The 20,034-nt window shown below is 38.8% G+C and overlaps 1 protein-coding gene across 6 annotated transcripts in view; it reads right to left on the reverse strand.

Annotated features, from left to right (window-relative positions):
• Positions 1-20,034, reverse strand: part of rgs3a (regulator of G protein signaling 3a) — a 75,132-nt gene that overhangs the window by 40,796 nt on the left and 14,302 nt on the right. For 3 of the 6 annotated variants that reach the window (XM_077737620.1, XM_077737622.1, XM_077737621.1), the window contains 8 exons: positions 13,989-14,070; positions 12,709-12,814; positions 11,401-11,803; positions 10,475-10,514; positions 9,862-10,175; positions 9,691-9,768; positions 9,108-9,219; positions 6,780-6,823 (listed from right to left, as the gene is read on the reverse strand). In XM_077737620.1, the coding sequence (XP_077593746.1) occupies positions 6,780-6,823; positions 9,108-9,219; positions 9,691-9,768; positions 9,862-10,175; positions 10,475-10,514; positions 11,401-11,803; positions 12,709-12,814; positions 13,989-14,070 (1,179 nt within the window). Of the gene's footprint in view, positions 1-2,582; positions 2,757-6,779; positions 6,824-9,107; positions 9,220-9,690; positions 9,769-9,861; positions 10,176-10,474; positions 10,515-11,400; positions 11,804-12,708; positions 12,815-13,988; positions 14,071-17,401; positions 17,873-20,034 lie in introns of those variants that run through there. The other 3 variants (XM_077737619.1, XM_077737623.1, XM_077737624.1) reach the window with 3 other exon arrangements.

Below are 20,034 nucleotides of genomic sequence, written 5' to 3' on the forward strand. Positions count from 1 at the left end.
GTACAAAGTACTTTCACTGCATAAGTATTGGCGCGACGACTTTTTTGGACAGAAGACACGATATAAATAGCGTCAAATTTTGTTGTTCCAATTTGCGTGAGTCCTCTTGAGATCGACTTCAGGGTCACGCCTTCTGCGCTCGCCATCGCTCATTTTCCCGTTCCCCCGACAACTCGGGATTCATCGTCTCCTGCCTGGTCGCTCCCTGTCTTTTTCGATCAACCTCAACGTCTCATCGAAGCGGATATTCAACGAGCGGAATGAGCGGCGGGCCGAATACAGGAAAAGGAACGATGAGCGTTTGAGATGAAAAGGGTCTTTTGCCGAGGGTCAATGTGAGGATTGAGAAGACAAAGGAAAGGCAAAGCGCTATGACATCATAGTAAAATGACAAATTAGTGGCGCGGGCAAAGCAGACAGAGATCAGTGTCCATTTTCTTCGAAATCAATCACTCTTTGAGACTGTCACAGCACACTGGAGGCCATTAAATGGAGATCACGCACACATTTATATTTTGTCTTCTTGGATACTGCCATGCACAGAGAGCTTTTCTTTTTTATTGGGTTATTTGGGGATTACAGAACAGATTGTTGTTGTTTTTTTTTTGGGCGGCCAAATTCCTAATTTGATATTTGCGAGACAAATTTTTGATTGAGGGCTCGGGAACTAAAGTCTCTAAGTGTCAAGTCAAAGTGAAGGCTTTTGTCTTTATTTTTATGGAAAATGCTGAAGGCAATCATCTAGAAATTCTAGATCATTTATTTTAGGAGTGATCAAAACAACTGGTTGGGCGTATGTCCTCATATCTGGCGAGAAAATTCGTATTTGTGATTTTTGTATCTTACTTAAACAAAAAGCAAATGATTTGACACACTTGAATCATAGCACTTTTGACCAAGAGCTCAGAGTGAGAAGGTAATGGGGCAAAATCCGACGAATGGCCGCCGGTAACTAGGGCTAAAAATAAAAGCGGCACAATCAGATTGACCGGTCGAGGCCATCTGGCAGACGAGTTGTCACTGCTGCTCACGTTATCGCTGTCATGTACACGTTTGGGTCACAAATGCGCGGCTGTACTCTGATCTCATGTCAGCCGCCCGCCCTCAAGGAACGCTGCTCTGTAAATGCCCTCGTTCGACAACGGCCACGGGAGGGGATCGATACCAATTTCAGTCTCGGTGGGAAACATGACAAGCCGTAGCCAGTAGCCAGTAGGCGTCAAATCGAGAGTGTTTTCAGCTCGATTTTTTGGTCGGCCACATTGGGTTTGCCTATGTAACTTTTTCAAACAGAAATGAATGGAGATTTAAATTGCCGCATTTTAAAATCAATGGCTGTGGTTAATGGCACTAATCCTCCAATCCTAGCAAAATAATAAGAATTAAAGAATTGAATTTTTTCCAATTTCCCAAAATTATACTTTTTTGTCGTGTATTTTAGGTTTCTTTGAAATCTGTTTTTTTTTCTCCAAAATTATTCTCTTAAAGTCTTTTTAGCAAATGTATTTGGATCTTATTTATTTTTGCAGTTTTTCAACTTTTCAAGATTTATCGACATTCCCTTCTTATGGTGCATTTTACATGAATTTTTAGGCATTTTTTGTACATTTTTCCAAAAACTACACATTTTAAAAATGATTTTGAAGTCTCAATAAAATTAAAGCCAATGGAAAGTTAACATTAAATTAAGACTACACGAAAATATAATAAAAACATTGGACCTTCGAAAGCGTGAAAATCATGAAAATCCCTAAACATTTCAAAACATTGAACAGATAAATGAGCCAAAAAAAAAACTTTTACAAGACAATATCCATGGCAGATTGATTTGCCACGGTGCCTTTCCCACACTGTATCATCTATTTCAAGTTTGTTTGTCCGTCTTTCCACTTCACGGCAGTTCTGCGGTCGTCCAAAAAAAAAAAGAGCATGAACACTGGAATGTTTGTCCCTAGGCTCTTCCTAGAGACGTCATAGAGGATGATTAGCACATGATTGGCCCCGCTGGTATTTAGCTATTTTCAGTTTTTCCTTCTAATCAACGACATTCTTTTTTTATGCAATTTATTTTAATAATCATTCCTTCAGCTCACATGATTGTGTCAGTGATATTTTCATTGCATAAAGATGAATTCACCCACTGTGTCCAAGGACTATTTTTGTATTATTGTTTATTAGTAGAATTAGCTATTTCATGATCAGAGTTTTTTGTCATTTAGGTGAAGACAACCTTTTATTACAAAAATTGTCTTGATTTTATGAATTTTTCAAAGTGTAAGTCATGTGAATAAGACAAAAAAATTGTAACATATGTAGTATTTTTAGATTTTTACCTTTGGAAATGAATCGAGCTATTTTTGTCCTGTGAATTTTTGTCACATTTTAATGTTGGAAACAACTATTTTAGCTTTCCTTTGCAAAGCATCCCCATAACAATGTGTCCTAATACAGCACAACTTTAAGTCCCAGTAGCAGAAATGACATGGAATGTCCTCCCAACATGAACACACGAGATGAAATCTCAGAACCAAAAAAAGTTTTTTCATATGACACGACTACTTATCTACAAAAGCTCCACTTACATCCGCAATGTCTGACAGCAGGTGTTGCTGAAGAGCGCCGCCCCCTCTCGAAAACCACCTTTTGGGCAGTACGCGGTCAGCCAGATTTCCCATGACCTCTTGCTCTCACAAGCCCGCAAAGACCTCCGCTTTCAATGCTGATCTGAAGCACTAAAGACACCCTATCGCGCCATTTCTAACCGCATTTACCTGTACGCCGCCTATATTCGCTTCCTCTACTCCTGCGTCACTGACACATTTCGACAAACTTGACTTTCTAGAGACTGCTTTCTCCTCCCACTGACACACGTTTTTCTTTCGGTAGAAAATCTAGGTTAGATCCCTTCCGTTTTGAGCGTGCGCTAAAATAGGATGACCTTCCGCCAGAAAAGATAAAGTCAAAAAGAAGAATGGACCATATTCAAGACTGAGACTTTCTGCCCTTGTCCTGTTTTATTGGCCAGCTAACACAGTCGAAACAACGACTTTGTAAAGAACACAGATTAATCGAGAGGACTATATTAGATAGTAGTTCAATATGTTAGGACCCTTCTTGGAATTGTACTATTTCCAGGAATAAATAGAGTTGGGGGCTTCTATTTTTTCTTTGCATAACTTTAAGAAGAATTTTAAAATACTGGGATATTCTAAGGTCCATAGAGTAGCGTAAATTGCTGCAACTAAGTACTGCTACTTAGGAATGAAAATAAAAATTCATCCTAAATATGTGCTCCACACGTTTTAATATTGTGTGAAAACTACTCATTTGCTGAATGAATACATGGCAATTATATTATTTAGTATTTCATCAAGTGGAGAAAATATGTAATGAGAATGATTCCAATATATTCCAACTATTCAACTTTAACTCAACTTAATTGAATCAATCAAAACAAATCTTCATAAAACAACACATCTAATCTTTTGTGCTATTGATGATGCAGGCCATCCAATCAGTGAATTTGAATCAATCTGTTACAACAAGTCAATTTGAACTGAAGGCCAGAAGTTAATTACAGTAATAGCTAATGTGAAATTGCTTCTGGCCTCTGTAACCTTTGACCTCAAGGCCCCAAAATGTAATGATCACTTCCATTTAATTGACAAACCTATCTTGCAAGTTTGGTAATAATCCCTTTATTCCTTTTTCAGTTATCAAGGTGGTTTGTGATGTTGTCTCTAACGAGTGCGGTTAGAGACAATGGCGTTTTATCCCCATTCTGGTCTCATCAACTGACGGTCGTGCTAGTTAATCTTGTGGCGATGACAGAAACTTTATGAGAGGTGCTGACAGACAGTGAAAAGTAAAGCCACAAGAGGCCAATATTTCCAGACACAAGGAAAATGACGTCTTTAAATAGACAGCCTGTTGAACCATGAATAACAGCACTAGTTGTCTATTCTCAGTACAGGGTCTCTTTAGCGAGAAAACACATGTTGTTTTACCCTGCTGTATTGCTTTTCCTGTTTTTAAAAACTATTTCAGTGCCGCTGATGATGGGAGACATCATCAGACATAATGTGGCTGTTGTTATCTTTTTGTGTTTGTCGCTAGTATATATGTTTAATCCATTTGAATTGGGAGGACAAGCAGGGAATGAACACATTAATTTGAATTATCATTAATTTATTTGGTGTTCTGCTTATCCTAGCTATCAATGGTCAATAGGCTGGGTTTCCTTCAGATACTGTATCTCAAAATCTCTAAACAGTTGACACATTTGACCTAATTTTTCTTTATTAGTGACCCAAATTTAGTAATGTCTCACTAGTTTTATTCAGGAAGTATTTAGCTTGACAACAAGTGATGGGTTTGTCCTCCTTGCACTAAGTGAATTGAAGCACATGGTCAAATAGTCTACATGAAATACAATAAGCTACATTCATGGCACCCATAAGGAATATAATTATTAAAAATATATACATATTCAGTTCAGTGTCTACTACACTTGCCCATACAGCTCTGGGACTATCACAAATATAAGCACGCATACCAAAAGGTCGTCTGTGGCCACACGTTTCAACTGAAAAGCCAGACTTCCAATCAAAAGGCTTTGAAGCTGCTCAAATTGTCAGATAAGATTGCTTTAAAATGCACTGAATTACATCTTTTCAGCTTTTATTTTGTGATAGATGTTCTTTTTAATGTTAGGTAGATTGTGTGTCATCATACTAGCACGCTGTTTGCAGAGTTATCAATAATACTTGTTATTGTTATGGGTTCATATTAATGGTGTTCACAGGTTTTCAACAAGGAGATTTGTCACATTTCCAGGCTGTTACTGCTTGTAGAATAGTGACAGAATTTGTGACACCAACACTGCCGTTGAGCATTTCCTTGTTTGGAATTTAGTTGCTGACAGGTTGTTACTTTGAATTAACATCATCTGTCCTACTTTTCGGTGAGAACTATAGTGAGCAACATCCCTCTTTGCAGATGAAGAAAAATATGCAAAATTAATGATTATTTTCAGTTGCTCTTGAGTTTGTTGGGACATTCCGGAGGTAATATTCCAATGCCATTCAGTATGTTAACATGTCTAATCAAATTGTGCCATTATTGGCCCTTATCAACTGTGCTACTCCACCACACTGTCCTACGTAAGACCTTGCTATTTATATCTTCTTTCCTAATTGGACAGAGTGAAAGCTATGTAGCCACTTCCTTCCTCTTTTTCCAGCCTTTGGGACAGATAGCGAGACTCCAATTGTTCTGTCTGGAATCTCTGCCCGAAAAAAAAAAGCAATGGGGAGCCTTTAAAACATTCATAAACTGCTAATGAGGCTGTGCAGCATATTGTGTAGTGTATGTGTCAGCAGCAGTTCTAGTTCAACTGACATAACAATTTCCACACAAAGCACCTTTTCAAAGATATTTTCCAGTTATGCGGCTAAATTTATATCAACTTCAAAAAGAAATCTGTACAGAAGAGTATGCAGTAAGTTCACCTTCAACTAATGACAGCTTGAGAAATGTTTCCAATGCATCATCTAGCATTGCAGTATTTGAGTTTTTCCTTTTTCTTCTCTTTTTTTTTGAAGCAACATGCATTGAAAACATTTTTTTTTTACATTTTGGATTAATGAGGCCCAAGGTTATAGAGGTAAGAAAATAACTTTCCTGATAACTCAAAAACCAATGAAGGGGTGCTTATTAAATTTGCTCGATATGTTTATATTACATTATGGTTAACATGTCGGCCTCACATTTCTCAAGTATTTGATGCCAGGCCGGTCCCTCGCTAGCTGGGATAGGCTCCTGCAATCCCCATGACCCTTGTGAGGATCAGCATCTCAGAAAATGAATGAATCGATGTTTTTAATATTGGGGATATGGAGGTCAAAAAGGTCATGAAAAGGAATTTTGTGATAAGTCAAGCATCAATAAAGTTGAATATGTTTTCACTATGAAACAAAAGAGGTTATTATAATTACATTTAAGGTAAAGCGGTCTAAGGGCAAAGGTCATAGGTTAGAACAAGGATTTTGCCATAACATTTTTGTTAAAAAGATTTACTGTCGTTTACGTTGCCGGCTTCTTTTTGCTGGGTTCCACTCTGTCAGTTTAAGCCCTGGAGTGCTGGAGCCTATCCAATTTGACTTGGGGTAAAAGGTAGGCTACAACCTCAAGTGGCTGCCACTCAGTTACACAGCATAGACAGAGATAGAAAAACCATTAGATCTCACAATAACACCCCTACTGAGTGGGAATCAATTCCACGCTGCCTGCACTAAAGTCAGGCTAATGTAGGAGTAATGAGGTCAAAAGGTCAGCATTGCAATTCCATAATATCTCAAAAACCAATACAGGCATGATCAAATTTGCTTACATTTTGGAGTGATGATGTGAAAGTACAAAGCTCACAGAGGTCAGAAAAGAAATTTTCAAAAAACTCAAGAATGAATGAAGGGATTATTATCAAACTTTTAGCATAGGTTTTTACTATATAACAATTGAAGTGATTGTATTTTGAGGCCATGAGGTCAAGGACAAAGAAAAGGAATTTTGTCATAACTTGTTTTCCAAATTTTAGTTTTCTTCCAATATTTCTGTTTTGACACAGAGGTGGAAGCGATAACAATTCAAGAGGAAACGAAATTAGCGCAAGACGAGAATCTGTATGTCGTATTAATAATGTGATTAAGAGCCGACCGGATTGGATAGTTGGCGCCAGAAGGAACTAGAAACACACAAGCAACATTCAATGAGGGTCTTACCTCGGTCATGTGAATTAGGTAGAATCGGAGTTCTTCGACATAATCTGAGAGAAGAAAAAACATAACACATTTACTCACTACGTGCAAATGACAACAAAAGATGTCTGATTAATTTAAACGAGGAGAACTGCAAATAAATGCCCATGCTCATGCAATTGTATAGAGAAAAAGTGGTTTCTTTATTAGCCAGCAGAGGTCCCTATTGGATTTATTTCAGGGTTCTTTTGCAGCAGTTGAGCTGTGCTTGTAATTTTAATTGATTGCTTTTGTTGTAATTGCTTCTTGCTGATTTTAATGTACTATAAAGCTCATTGAATTACCTTGTGTTTATCTGCACTATACAAATACATTTGCCCTGCAGAATTGATTGTCGTATTTGGCTCCACAAGTGGACCAAAATATAAGAAGCACCCTATATTTAGTATCTTGTGCACTTTATTCTTGGAAGTCATTGTCACGAAAATGCAGCCAAAATGACTTCTAAGTGACAACCTATCATATCTGCTTGTGTTTTGTACTTGACCCTCAGCGTTTCCCACGCTCTTTTTACATTGAAGTATCATGTAGGCAGGAACACAGGACAGCTGTAGTATTGAACTTGTCCTGGTTAAATAATGTTTTTTGGGCCGTGCACACAAATACAATTCCCCACTGGCGCCTCTTTCCTGCCTGACGATGTCAAAACGAAATAACAATGACAGGCAAGCAGCAGGGTGGAGACGTGTGTCTGTGACTGTGTCCGCTTATGACAGCCCACACACCCACACACTGAAAGGCAAAAACCCCAACATGACCCCTGATGACTTCAGATTTTTGACAGTGGTGACAGGCTAAATTGATATTTTTGTATTTCGAACATACACTAGTCCAAAAAAATACGTTTGAAGACTTAATTTTGTTTGTTATTTACTTGAAGACCCACATTTTTGTGTGATTTTAATTGTTTTTTAAGTTGAAAGAATTTGGGATGAATAAACATCCTAATCTATTTTAAATGAGAGGGTTGGCTGTGAATGAACAAATTGATCCAAATCATTTGATGTGACTGAGAGTTGCAATTTTGCATTTATTATGTAATAATTTCATTTAAAAATACAATACTACAAGTTGTTATTTCCAATTTCTTCCTGCGGTTTAATAGTTTTCACAGATTTTATCATTAGAAGATGCCAAATCCATTTGAAAGAAGGGGTCAACTAGAGTTGACAGCAAGTGAACAAATGGATTGAAATTGCTAAAAGTTGCAATCTTGCTTTCGTTATTTAATAATTTGATCTCAAAACAATATATAACTGTTCTAAAAGATTGTTGCAATTCCATGTTTTTTTAACTCAACGGCTACCAATTTTCTCCATGTATTTTACAATAAAAGGAGTTTGTCACGAGTCGACTTGCAATCGATTTGAACTGGGAGTGTTGGCTGCAAGTGAATTTAAATCAGTATCCATTAACCGCATCCCTCACAGTCAAAATGAATTGGACGTCTCACGCCTTCAGTGCCATTAGAAGTTGAGCATTCACAGCGATCCTCCAAATTTAAATGAAATGAACAGCATCCATTGTCAATGGAAGATAATATGTTAATAGCTGACCATCCACGCCATTTTTTATTCACGTCCATCCAAAGCAAATGTTCCACATGAGCGCCTGTGTTTCTTTCAAATGAATTAAGAATGATGGTGCCACATAGTCTAATAGAATATCATGCGCCACAGATTTTGGACAGTGGGATGCTTATAACAAGCATTAGTGTACAAAGTAACACAATGTGCTACATGGGGATGAGGGGGGCTACAAATATATTACAGGCATTTAGAGTGAGTCATGACATCAGGCTGTTATTGCCAAGTTATGAGGTGCTCTGGCACAGGAGATGACTGTTTACTGGGGACTGAATGAAAGACAAAGCAGCAGGAACCCGGCAGGGGGGTGGGGTGTCGCTCCCTAAATATCCTTGGGTCAAAGGAAGGTTTATTGCAAAATGTCGAATTTAACTTGGCCATTCAATAATTTCCAAACAAAATAAAACAAACACGCAATGTCTTTCTTTGTCCTTTCATGGGCACTGCGGCGGACACTTCATCAGGGAGATCGAATCAATCTATTCCGTCAACACAAGCATTATTGTGCAGTCACGCTAGCATTGATAATCACTTTTTATTGATTTCCGGAGAAATCCTTCTTATTGTATTTGCAACACTGATTTTTTTTCTCCTTGGAATATTCATGGATATTCTCGGAAATGGTTATAAATGATAAACCTTGGATGGCGTAGAATTGCATATTATCTTACTACAGCTAAAAGAACATTGTCATATTGAAACATACCATCTTGCAGTCGCAGGTGTCGCAGGTATAAAGGACTCTGGAGGACGTTACATTTGCCGGGTTCGTCCTCTCTCGCCACCAACATCAAGTCTGTGTAGACGAACACGGTGACCTAATGCCAAAAAATAAAAGATAAAAAAATCAGGTGCTGAATAAATATTATATAGCACATTTTATCAGAGGAATAAGCAAAACTAAATACATTATAATTTCACAAATGAAGAGAAAAAGAAACATTTGAAAATGTAGTTTTTGATTAGTAAAAAAACTATATATTTGTGTCAATATTGTAATCCGATCTATTAGATTTGAGAATGAAGAAATGTTCATTGGCTGTCACCCTCCCAATTCAACACATTGAAGGAGTTTTAATGTAGTCTTTAAAAGCCACGTGATTGGATGTGTATTACCAATCGTACAAGTTCATTTCGAAATTCCGACTGCCAACCCATTATCTCAGTGGCGGATTTTTTTTTTTTTTTACAGGACTTCAGTGCGATTAATGTCAACAAGCCCCCGTTAGGTTTAAAAACCAGGCCCCGGGTCCAGCACCCCCCGTAACCTCCGCCCCTTTTTAACTGACCTTGAGGGAGTGATGCTTGCTCTCGTGTAGTATCATCTCCTCTGTTAGGATGAGAGCTCGACTACACAGGTCCAGAGGCTGTTTAAATAAATAGGTCACTTTTATGAGATTAAAATTCCATAGACAAAAAAAAAGAACATTGTCCCATGAACTCCACCAAAATGAACACACCTGAACAAAGATGGGGAAGATGAGTATCTTGGGCGCAACGGAGACGTATCCATAATTACCATGAGGGACGTGAGAGCGTACAATGGTGCAGTTTTGGTAGTTGGCAATGTTGGCACTGTGCTGCTGGTAGTTAGGCACGCCACTACCGGAGGCGGGGTTTTTTGACATCTTGGCGTTGTTGGAGCGGCGTAGAAAGCCTGTACGGCTGGCGAAAGGACCTCCTCCACTTGAACCGGGCAAAAAGGTTCCAACGCCGGGATTGGCAGACTGGTTAGGCGGCGCAGAGGCCTGCCGCGTGGGATACAATCTGCTGGCTAAAAAGGTTTTTAAATTAAGACTTGAGTGAGTTTATGGTGAGAAATGGATACATGGATTTGCTTGTTTAGCTTCCATATGATGATAATAATGATGATAGACATCTCAACATACCAGTCATGTATTTTGTTTTGTTTTTGCAAAAAAAAAAATCTTTAAAATGTGAACAATTTTAAACAATTTCTAAAAAATTGAAGCATAGAATATGCTAAAAACTGAGTAACAAGCAGCAAAAAAAAAGCTATGAAAACATTTGCCATAGAGAACACAACTAATATATAGATTGGATTGGTCTTACCTAATGTTCCCTGATTGTCCTGATAAACTGGCCTCAAGATCTGAAAGCAGAAAAAATTTGGCATTACACTCAATTGTATACATAGTTAAAATCACTAATGATGGTTTGGATTGTCATGACATGACAGACATGTATTTTGCTGTCATGTCATCACCTTGCAGACGTCTATGGACCATGATATCACTCCTTTGAAGCTAAATTTAGCCGGCACAAACAATGGCACTGTAACTACATTAATGATTCATTCTGGGTATTGTGCAACGTACTGTGATTCATTCCCATTGTCATCTTGTTCATTTTGGAATGTAATCGCATTAGTACACTTCAACATAAGTCAGAGGAATGACATACAATGGGGTGTTTCGATGATATTGACTATGGTGATTATAATGTGTCTATTGCAAGAGAATCACGACTAAGGCTTGTTAGTCAATATCTGTCACACAAATGTGTTAGTAACGTGCCATTACACTGTTACAAACTAAGGAAGCCATTTCAGTCTTTTCTTTGACAACAAATTTGCTTTATTGATGCAACCTCTAGATCAGTGCATGTACAAAGTTTTGAAAAATCCCCATGTGTCATCCATGAAGTGATGCGTTACACATGGTCAAAATCAATAAGGTATTTGCAAGATTAATGATGCTATGATTAAAAACATGCCTTGTTTACCAGATGTCTTTGAATAGCCGGACATAAGGACGGGCGGACTATGTGCTTTACGTATTGTCGTCTGAACGTGCTTCCTGTGTTCACAATGAAAGGAACACTGAACAGAGCCCTTGTGTAAAGTCACTCTATCAATTAGCACCGGGAATGAAGGGTAAGGAGACATATCTAGCGTGAGCAGCCATCATGTGACCGTGATGAAGAAGGGGAGGGCGGACGAGATGATGAAGATGCAGCCCGCCACCGATCGTTGGTACCTGGCTTCCGGGATCGAAGGGGGCCAGGATGATGTAGTTGTCCCCGTTGGACGCCTTCACCCTGGTTCCCTTCAGCGTGGCCGTGTGAGGGTGCTGGAGGCGAAGCCGCTCGCCGTCCGCTTCCTCGGCGCCCCACCTGAGGGTGCCCGTCCCCGACCCCCCGGCGTCGGAGCCGTTGACCAAAAGCCGGCGGGCGGCCGTGGTCCGGTGGTGAGCGGGGAGTGGCGGCACGGCGGGCGGGGCCCGATTGAGACCCGGGTCGCGCCGGGGGGCTGGGGGCGAGGGCGCCCCGTAGTTGGAGGCGGACGGCTTGTAGGAAGGTCGGTGGATGAGGCCCTCAAAGTTGGGTTTGGCTGAGGGGCCGGTGCGCCACACCACCACTGTGATCTCATTCGTGCTGTTTCTACGGTCACGTGACAAAATCGGGTTAGGTAACTTTCGTGGACAATGGTAGACGTCCAATTGTATGGCTCTTAAAGATGAAATTAAAACTCATTAAATGAGTTTGTCACTCTGAGACATCCAATCCGTTTGAACTTGGAGGGTGGCAGGGCATGCATTGGCTGCTAGCAATGAAATTTATAATGATTTGATGTCTAGCACAGTCGATGGCAGCCTTCGAGTTTAAAAAAAAAAGGTGTTTCTTCTCTGGGCACGATGCACCCTCCGACTAGGGAGTGTATCACTATAGAAGATGCCCCGTCCATTTGAACTGGGAGGCTGCCTTTTCAAATGGATTGGACCTCTATCCAAGTCAGGATTTTGTCATTTGAGTTGCAAATTGATAATTATTATTATGGAATGAATTTGATTTTCCACTATTCTTGATAGCATTTACTATTTTAACTTATTGCCACTGATATCACTAGATAAATGCTCACTGCCACCATCCTACAACTACTAATGATCAACTCATTTTAAGAATATCTTTTTTCCACACTATAAAACACCATGAAGACTTAAGTAAATGCCTCAAAAGCCGAAATATAATAAGGTGTCCCTAATATATATGGATCAATATTGATTCATTATGTTATGACATTCCCTTTTGTACATTGGATGAATAATGTAATCCCCCAACTACTACTTTCACTACATCTACTGCAAATCATAATGCACTGGCCCTTATATATGAAAACCGTTTTAAATAGGGCATATATTGATGGTGCGCTTTATAGTGCAGAAAATAACAAATTCATTTGATTTTTAAGAGACAGATGATTAGACGTCTATCCTCAATGGCGATAAAAGAGCTTTTTTTAAGTCCTAGTGACAACAGTGATACAAAGACAATGTTGGGTGGGATACCTGATAGCATGAGCCAAGTCAGCACATTTCCACTGTTCCACGGGCTGACCATTGAGCTGCAGGAGGGTATCCAGCTGCTGCAGACCCGCCTGGTCTGCAGGTCCTCCTGCCATAGAGGACACAACAAAGGCATGTCACTCAAAGTAAATAATACCGTCCATGTGTTTTTCTTTTCAAGCTTGTTTATTTGATTCACAGAGAAAACCGACGCAGGCTCCCCTTATTAACGGCGGCACCCCGCTGTTCAGCTTGATGCTCACAGTAATCCCCAAAGCCGGGAGATGAAAAAAGAGAAGGCCTCACAGGTGACGTTAAAGTTTTATGATGGAGTGAATAATTCATGAGGCATGAGAAGCGGATCGATAATTGGCAAAAAAAGGAGTAATGTTGTGGAACAAGAGGGTTGTTTGAATGCAGCTGAGTGACTGAATGACTGAACAGTTGCAATGGATGATAAAAGGTGTCCGATCATGTGGCTCTTTTTAACTGTCTGTGAAATAAAATGTGTTTGTCACTTTTAGATGACTGATGCATTTGAATTGAGATGGCTGGCAGCATATATTTTAGACACATAACCTAAAAGCGGTGAAATGCCAAATAAAAATATGCACAAAAAGTTTGTGGTTTGCTTGACTTAATTCCAGTTCAATATTCATTATTTATTGATTGAAGAAGAAATATATTTTGATGTTGCTATTATTCAATAGATTATTCCAATACAAACACTTTATTTCTTCTTATCATTATTTTTAATATTATTTTTATTATTATTATATTTTATCAATACTTATATTTGGGGGCTCACAGCACAAATAAAGGGATTACGTATGCACAACAAGTAAAAAAAATAAACTTGTTATGAGCTTTCTCTGCTATTTGTTGTTAGGTGTATTAAAAAATAAAGAGGGCTGGGGAAAAAAAATTAAAGGCATAATTTCTCAACTCATTCAGATCGCCATTAATGGCAGCCAATGAGCTCAGGAAAGGAAAAATGAGTATAGCACAGGACACTGCTAGCTTTTAAAAGGGACCATTGTCGTTTAGTGCCTTCCCTTTCTTTGTTCTATTCAAAAATGGGATGAAACGAAAGAATGAATAGAAATCTTCCAAACTGTAGTAAAGTTAACTGAATTGAACAGTTTGCAATACAATTCTCTCAATCCTATTAAAAAGTTAACAGAGTAAAGCCATTTAGTTGTTAAACATTTCAAACTGTAGAAGGAAAATGATTCTAAATTAGGGCAAAAATGTGGGTATATTAATTAAAAGAAGATTCTTGCCTGGGTCAACAGCCTGCACCCTCACGGGCGAATCCGAGCAGATGGTGAATCCGTAGCCATCCTTTCCTCGAAGGATGGTCACCTGCAATGCAATAAAAGGCACAAGCAAATCATCATTTTGGGGATCGTCAAGTTTTATTTTCACACGCCAACCAGGATGTGAAAGTAACGGGGCCGGCTCCCTCATAAAAGGAGTGATTAAGCAGATTTGTTTTTGCCCTCCACTTCCAATGAGAACTGTCTTGATGGCAGTTTTCCTGAGGAAGCCAATTAGCTGAGCTGGTGAGAAAAACAACTCCCAGAGAGACGGAAGGCTGACTTTCTTTGTTCACGGATGAAGGGGGGTGGAGAATCCCACATGAGGCATTTCCAGGTAACACGATAACCAAAAAAAATTCCATTTAATTAGCAAATCGTGTTAATTCCTCACATTAGAATTACTCAACACTATTTGTGTCAAAAATATATTTTGGAAATTTTTAAATAGATCTTAGTAAATGACTGAATACATTTTCCACAGGGTGCAAAAATAGTTATCACTAAAAGATTAACATAAGAAACAATAAAAAAATGACCATAAAATGCTTCCTAACCAAAATTGATAGGATAAAGTACTACTAAAAGGTTTAAGGAAAAAAAGAATATACAATCTATATGATAAAAAATATATAAAAACAATGGATGTTTTTTTCTTTGTCGATTAAATTAATGTGGATGTGTAAAACTTACTGAAATTCAAAATAAAAAATATTATTGGACGCAATCAATACTACCTCAGTTACTTGGGAACAATCCGGGTATCAGTTTTAATTTTTCTTAGAGTTGATGAATTACATTTAATCAAGGTATTGTTGCCTACTGGTTTCAAGGTGAGAAATAGAGAGACCCAGGTGGTCGTAGTTCATTTATTTAAAGGTGCAAGAAAATGGGGATGCCATTGAGACACATTGCTCCTGTGAATTTTTTCCTAACATGGGCATTTTCTCACCCTAACACGCTGTTGCCATATAAACTAATGGCAAGATAACTACAATATTTTCATCCTGCTGTGTCTTTTCTTTTCTTCATCTGCCAACCCTGTGATTTATCCACTAATTGCATGCTGAGCTATAAGGCTTCGGGCGGCATTCTTTTTCTTGTCCACAATGTGTTGTTTAAATTAACTGGAGGTGGTGTGACAGATTTACCCTCAGGTGGGAAAAAAACAAGGGAATCTTCCAGATACCTGGGCTTAATCCACTTTTCTGCAGTGGAGAACAAATCCAGCCCAAAATAAAACAGGTTTTTCCACATGAAACACTGGTCATAATTAGGAAATAAAGTTGAAAAATAAGCATCTGGGGCAAAATGGAAGAATTTGTTGATATGTTTCTACTATTACGGGAGCCTGAAGGTGGCATTGACCCTGAAATGTCAGATGAGATTGCAAGCATATATATGATTATTAAAAACGACAAAAAAGGGTGAGTAACAGGCCAAATCATTGCGATTGAAGTGGTGACAGTTGAATCCTACCTGACTGAAAGAAGCGGTACATTTTAGAGAGTAAAATGGGATAAAGGACATCTTTGTATGACTACTTAGTTTGTCACGAGTAGACACCATATTTTTAAAGTGGAATGGCTCGCAGCAAATGAAGGAATGACCTTGACTTATTGGTTGCTAGCTGCTGTTGGCTGGAATTAGACGCCTATTGTGGTCAATTGCTTACAAAGAGTTTATTTGCAATTCTCTGGCTTTTTTCGTGGTTTATGCTCCAGTTTAGATTAATTGGATGTCTAAAATTGTCCGTGTCAGACAATTTTCTATCTTTTTGTGGTTTGTAATGTTATTTTTCCAGTTTATTTATGTTTTCTGTAATTTTTCAACTTTTTCCAGTTTCTCGATATTCTCTCTGTGATTCTGCAGTTTTACCAGCTAAATTATTTTATCAGTAGTAGACGTCCAATCCATTGGAAGTGGGTGGGCTGGCAGTGAGTGAACAACTGAGTTTATAAATCATTAGCTGCTATCAATGGTCCTAGATGTCCAAACCATTTGACTGGGTGGGGCGATGAACGAAAATGTGTTCTTATTCTCGTTCTATTCTTTGAATAGTAGGGGGAATATAAATATGTCCAAATGTTTAATTGTCATTTTAAAAATATTTGAACCACTCAATGTTAAGGTCAATATCGCAATAACCTGATAAAATAAAAACATACTCAAGTCGACAATAACGTTCCTCGGTTGTTCATTTAAAATTCATGAGCGCTGTGGGATTAATATTTCATGGAAATGGAAAGAGAGGCAATGAATGGACCCTGGCTGTGGTTTTAACTCATCTTATTCAAGAGGAAGACAGACCCATGTGCACACAAGTACGTGTTCACACTTGAGCTCCATTTTAGATTTCACGCATCAGTGGGCCGCCTCTCGTAGAGCCGACAGCATGGGAAAGAAAAGTTACTAATTACGGCCCGCAGCTCGCCTTAATCGTGACAGTTGAACATGTATATCGATTGCAAGCAAGCAAACGTGGTGGGTTGCATGTCACAGCACACGGAAACACGCATCCGACAGTCAGCTGGTTCTTTTTCTCTTCGTCTTGATAGGGCAATGTTATCTGGGTCAGTATGTTCAGTGCCTTAAACTACACACGCATAGAGGCTACACGTAAAACTAATGTCAGGATGTATTTTGGTCATGTGATGTTTTTGGGAAATGAACGAGACATTATGGAGGCGGTTCCACAGCTATTGTGCTTGATTTGATTATTTTCCAAGCCACTAATTATGATATAAATCTGTAAGAGCACGACATTAAGATAATCGGAAATGGCTTTAGGGGTTTGAGAAAATAGTTGGCCAGGAAAAAAAAACTAAGTTATTTTCTTTAATGACATTAGTATTATTTGACTGTCGTATGACGTTTTTTTTAAATATGTAAAAATGTATTATTTTGTTCTTTTAAAGTCATTCTCTGCAAACTGGAATGTTTCAGTGCCATTCACCACAATAGACGTCCGTTCCATTGTGGCGAATGAACATTCAAGCATAGGCTACAGCACACTTGTGAAACTTGTGAGGATCAGAATAAACGGATATATATACGTTGTGATCCATATCTATTTTTATAGATTCTTACATTGTTGAAACATTCATTTCTATATAGAAAAAAAAAAAAAAAAAATATATATATATATATATATATATATATATATATATATATATATATATATATATATATATATATATATATATATATATATATATATATATATATGTATATATATATATAAACTGGGGGAGCAATTATAAGGCAGTTAATCAAACTGACATCCATACAAGTTGTTTTTTTCATTTTCTGCATTAACCGAGCCGCAAATGGTTCGTGAGCCAGACATTTGATCCGTATGACTAAAACACACACACCTGTGGTAGCCTACATCCAATGCAGTGGCGACACAGGCCGTGAATGGTGTGCATCACAGCCCCACCTCCTCCTCTCCCTAACGTCGTCCCATTCAAGTCGGCCGATACCACGCACACGCTGCGCCGCTGACCCTCTGGTCGCCTGGCCCCCTTGCAGCCCGAATACCTCCACAACCGCCTCTGTGCAGCTGAGTGCACTCGGGCAGGACTTTGCATCTCCTCGTCTTCCTCCTGAGAGTTCTTCAGCGTATTGTGGATCATCTCAATTCTGTCCGTATGGAGAATGTCCAAATCCAGGGAAGTTTGAGGCTATGCGTGGCGAATTATGTCCCATTTAATAATATCGTCGGGTTTGCATTCTTCGGCTTCAGTTTCTTCTTCTTAAAAGCTTGGCTTGGGGGGCCGGCGACACCGAGGCGAGACTGGTGCTTCGGCCGCAGTGTCGCTGCTGGCAAGGGCGCTCATGGGAACTCTTCAACAGCAGAAGAATAGGAGGAAGTTCCTCCCACCACCACCAGCAGCAGAACCAAAACCCCCCATTCGCCTGCACACACACACTCACGTATGGACCCCTGCATACCTCGCCAACCTTCATGGCCCTCATAGGTTTGACTGTCTGCCTCTGATAAGGCCCTTTTGCTTCCTGAATCCACACTATGAGTTTCTCATAGGTGGTGCGGATCACACTGACAGTTACGCACACAGTCGTAATAAATGTCGGCGTAACGAGTGTGTGAATGTGCGGAAGGGGATTCACGCCAGTGAAGGGGAAAAAAATTGGCTGGCAGGATTCTCACTTTAAAAGTTAAACATAACATTTGATATCCTACTGCGTGAGATCCGAGTGACTACTGGGACATTTAGCACTGTCAGTGAAAGCCAATGATTTAAAATGTGTATTTGTTTTTCATATTAAAAGGTGCTAGATGTCCCAATCATTTGGACCGAATTAATTAACAGGAAAAAAATAAATTTCCTTCATTACTTCCAAGTATTTGGACTTAGTTTTTAGAGTTTAAAGTAAGAACATTTCAGTTTAAAGTCAGTGCCCTGCCTTAATTCGTAGTATTCTAACTTTAACATTAGAATTCTGAGAATGAGGTGAGAATTCTTTAAAATCCAAGCAAACAACACGAGAATTCTGGCTAGTCAGAATCCTGGAATAAAGTCAGAACTTATTAAAACTATAAAACCTTAGAACCATCACTCTACCGTAAAAAAGTGAGAATAAAGTCAGAATTCGGTCTCTAAGAATGTTATATGGGGATCTAATATTTAATTCCAAATGCATTGATCTCAGATTCCATTTATGCCTGGTGAGAAGATGCAATTTTAAAATACAATAAATCAGTGTCATGCCTCAGTGCTAATGGTTATTCTAACTAATGTTCTGTTTTTCCAAGATTACCACCACTTTCCCATGGGTGACGTTTTTAAAAACAAAAATAAAAACGCTGTTTGGATAACTGGCAAAGTCAGGGATTCGCAGAAGTGCAAATTTCCGTACAATAAGGACTGGTGGGGGGAATTTCGGGGCTTGAAAGGAAAGGCAGAGGAAATATGGAAGGTGAAAACATAATAAACAAGTCTGATAGAGATTGAGGGGAATGTGTAGCCTGCTCACTTGCGTCAGTCACAAAAAAAATAATACAAATGACCAGCATGTTAGAAGTCTGTGGTCATTTTCAAATTTTCCATCGCCATCCTCCAAATGTCAATGTAGGTCCTTTTATGTCCATCACTGTCCATGAAATGAAACACTCAGAGAGAAGGAACAGAAACCTCTGCCCAAGTCCGTAAAGTGCTAATAAAGAGGCTGTAGAGGTCCCATTTTCTTTAAGATCCCCTCTTAGCAAGAGGTAATGGCAGTTTTTCCACGTTTGCCTTTTTAAAAGGGCTCGGGTTACCACGTCAAGCACACAAAAAACACTTTTGTCTCGCTTTCACGCGGCGCTGTTCACCTCTAAATGGGCAGAAGGACGGATTAGAGGGCGAGAAGAAAAGCATGTCTCGGGGAGAGGATTGAAATGCTTGTCTGCCGGCCAGATGAGGCCAATCTGGTCTTTAGTGCAGCGGGTTTGTGCTCTGCCATATGTAAAAAAGCAACTATCAAAGGAGAGGCGCTCTTATGTACATGCATTCAAACTGATACAGTAGTTACATTTCCAAAGTCGTGGGGTTGTCATCGTAATGAAAAAATATATATATATATTCGCGATACAAACAAGAGAAAAACAATACTGTTTGTATAGACTAAAGAAAGTTTTTAGCCTTTGATTAATTTCATTCTTCTGTGAGTCAATGGACTGACTATAAAGTCTTAACTTAATGCCTTTCAGTGGCATTGAGAATAATAGACGTCTAATTATGTGACTCTTTTCATACTTTTGTTTTGAATTTAAATGAGTTTGTCAATAGTAGACAACCAATCCATTTGAAGTGGGCGGTCTTTTCCAGTTCAGTTTGAATATCTATCAGTCAATTGCAGGCAATGAGTTAATTAGAAAACGAATGCAAGCAAAACAGATATACTTCCAATACAAATAGATTTTTTTTAAATGGCAAACTGCATATGATTGTTACCCTTGATTGTTACCCTTGTGAGGATAAGTGGTTGCAGAAAATAAATGAAT

The sequence above is a fragment of the Stigmatopora nigra genome, chromosome 17 (genome assembly GCF_051989575.1).
Source record: "Stigmatopora nigra isolate UIUO_SnigA chromosome 17, RoL_Snig_1.1, whole genome shotgun sequence".
Classification (NCBI taxonomy): domain Eukaryota; kingdom Metazoa; phylum Chordata; class Actinopteri; order Syngnathiformes; family Syngnathidae; genus Stigmatopora; species Stigmatopora nigra.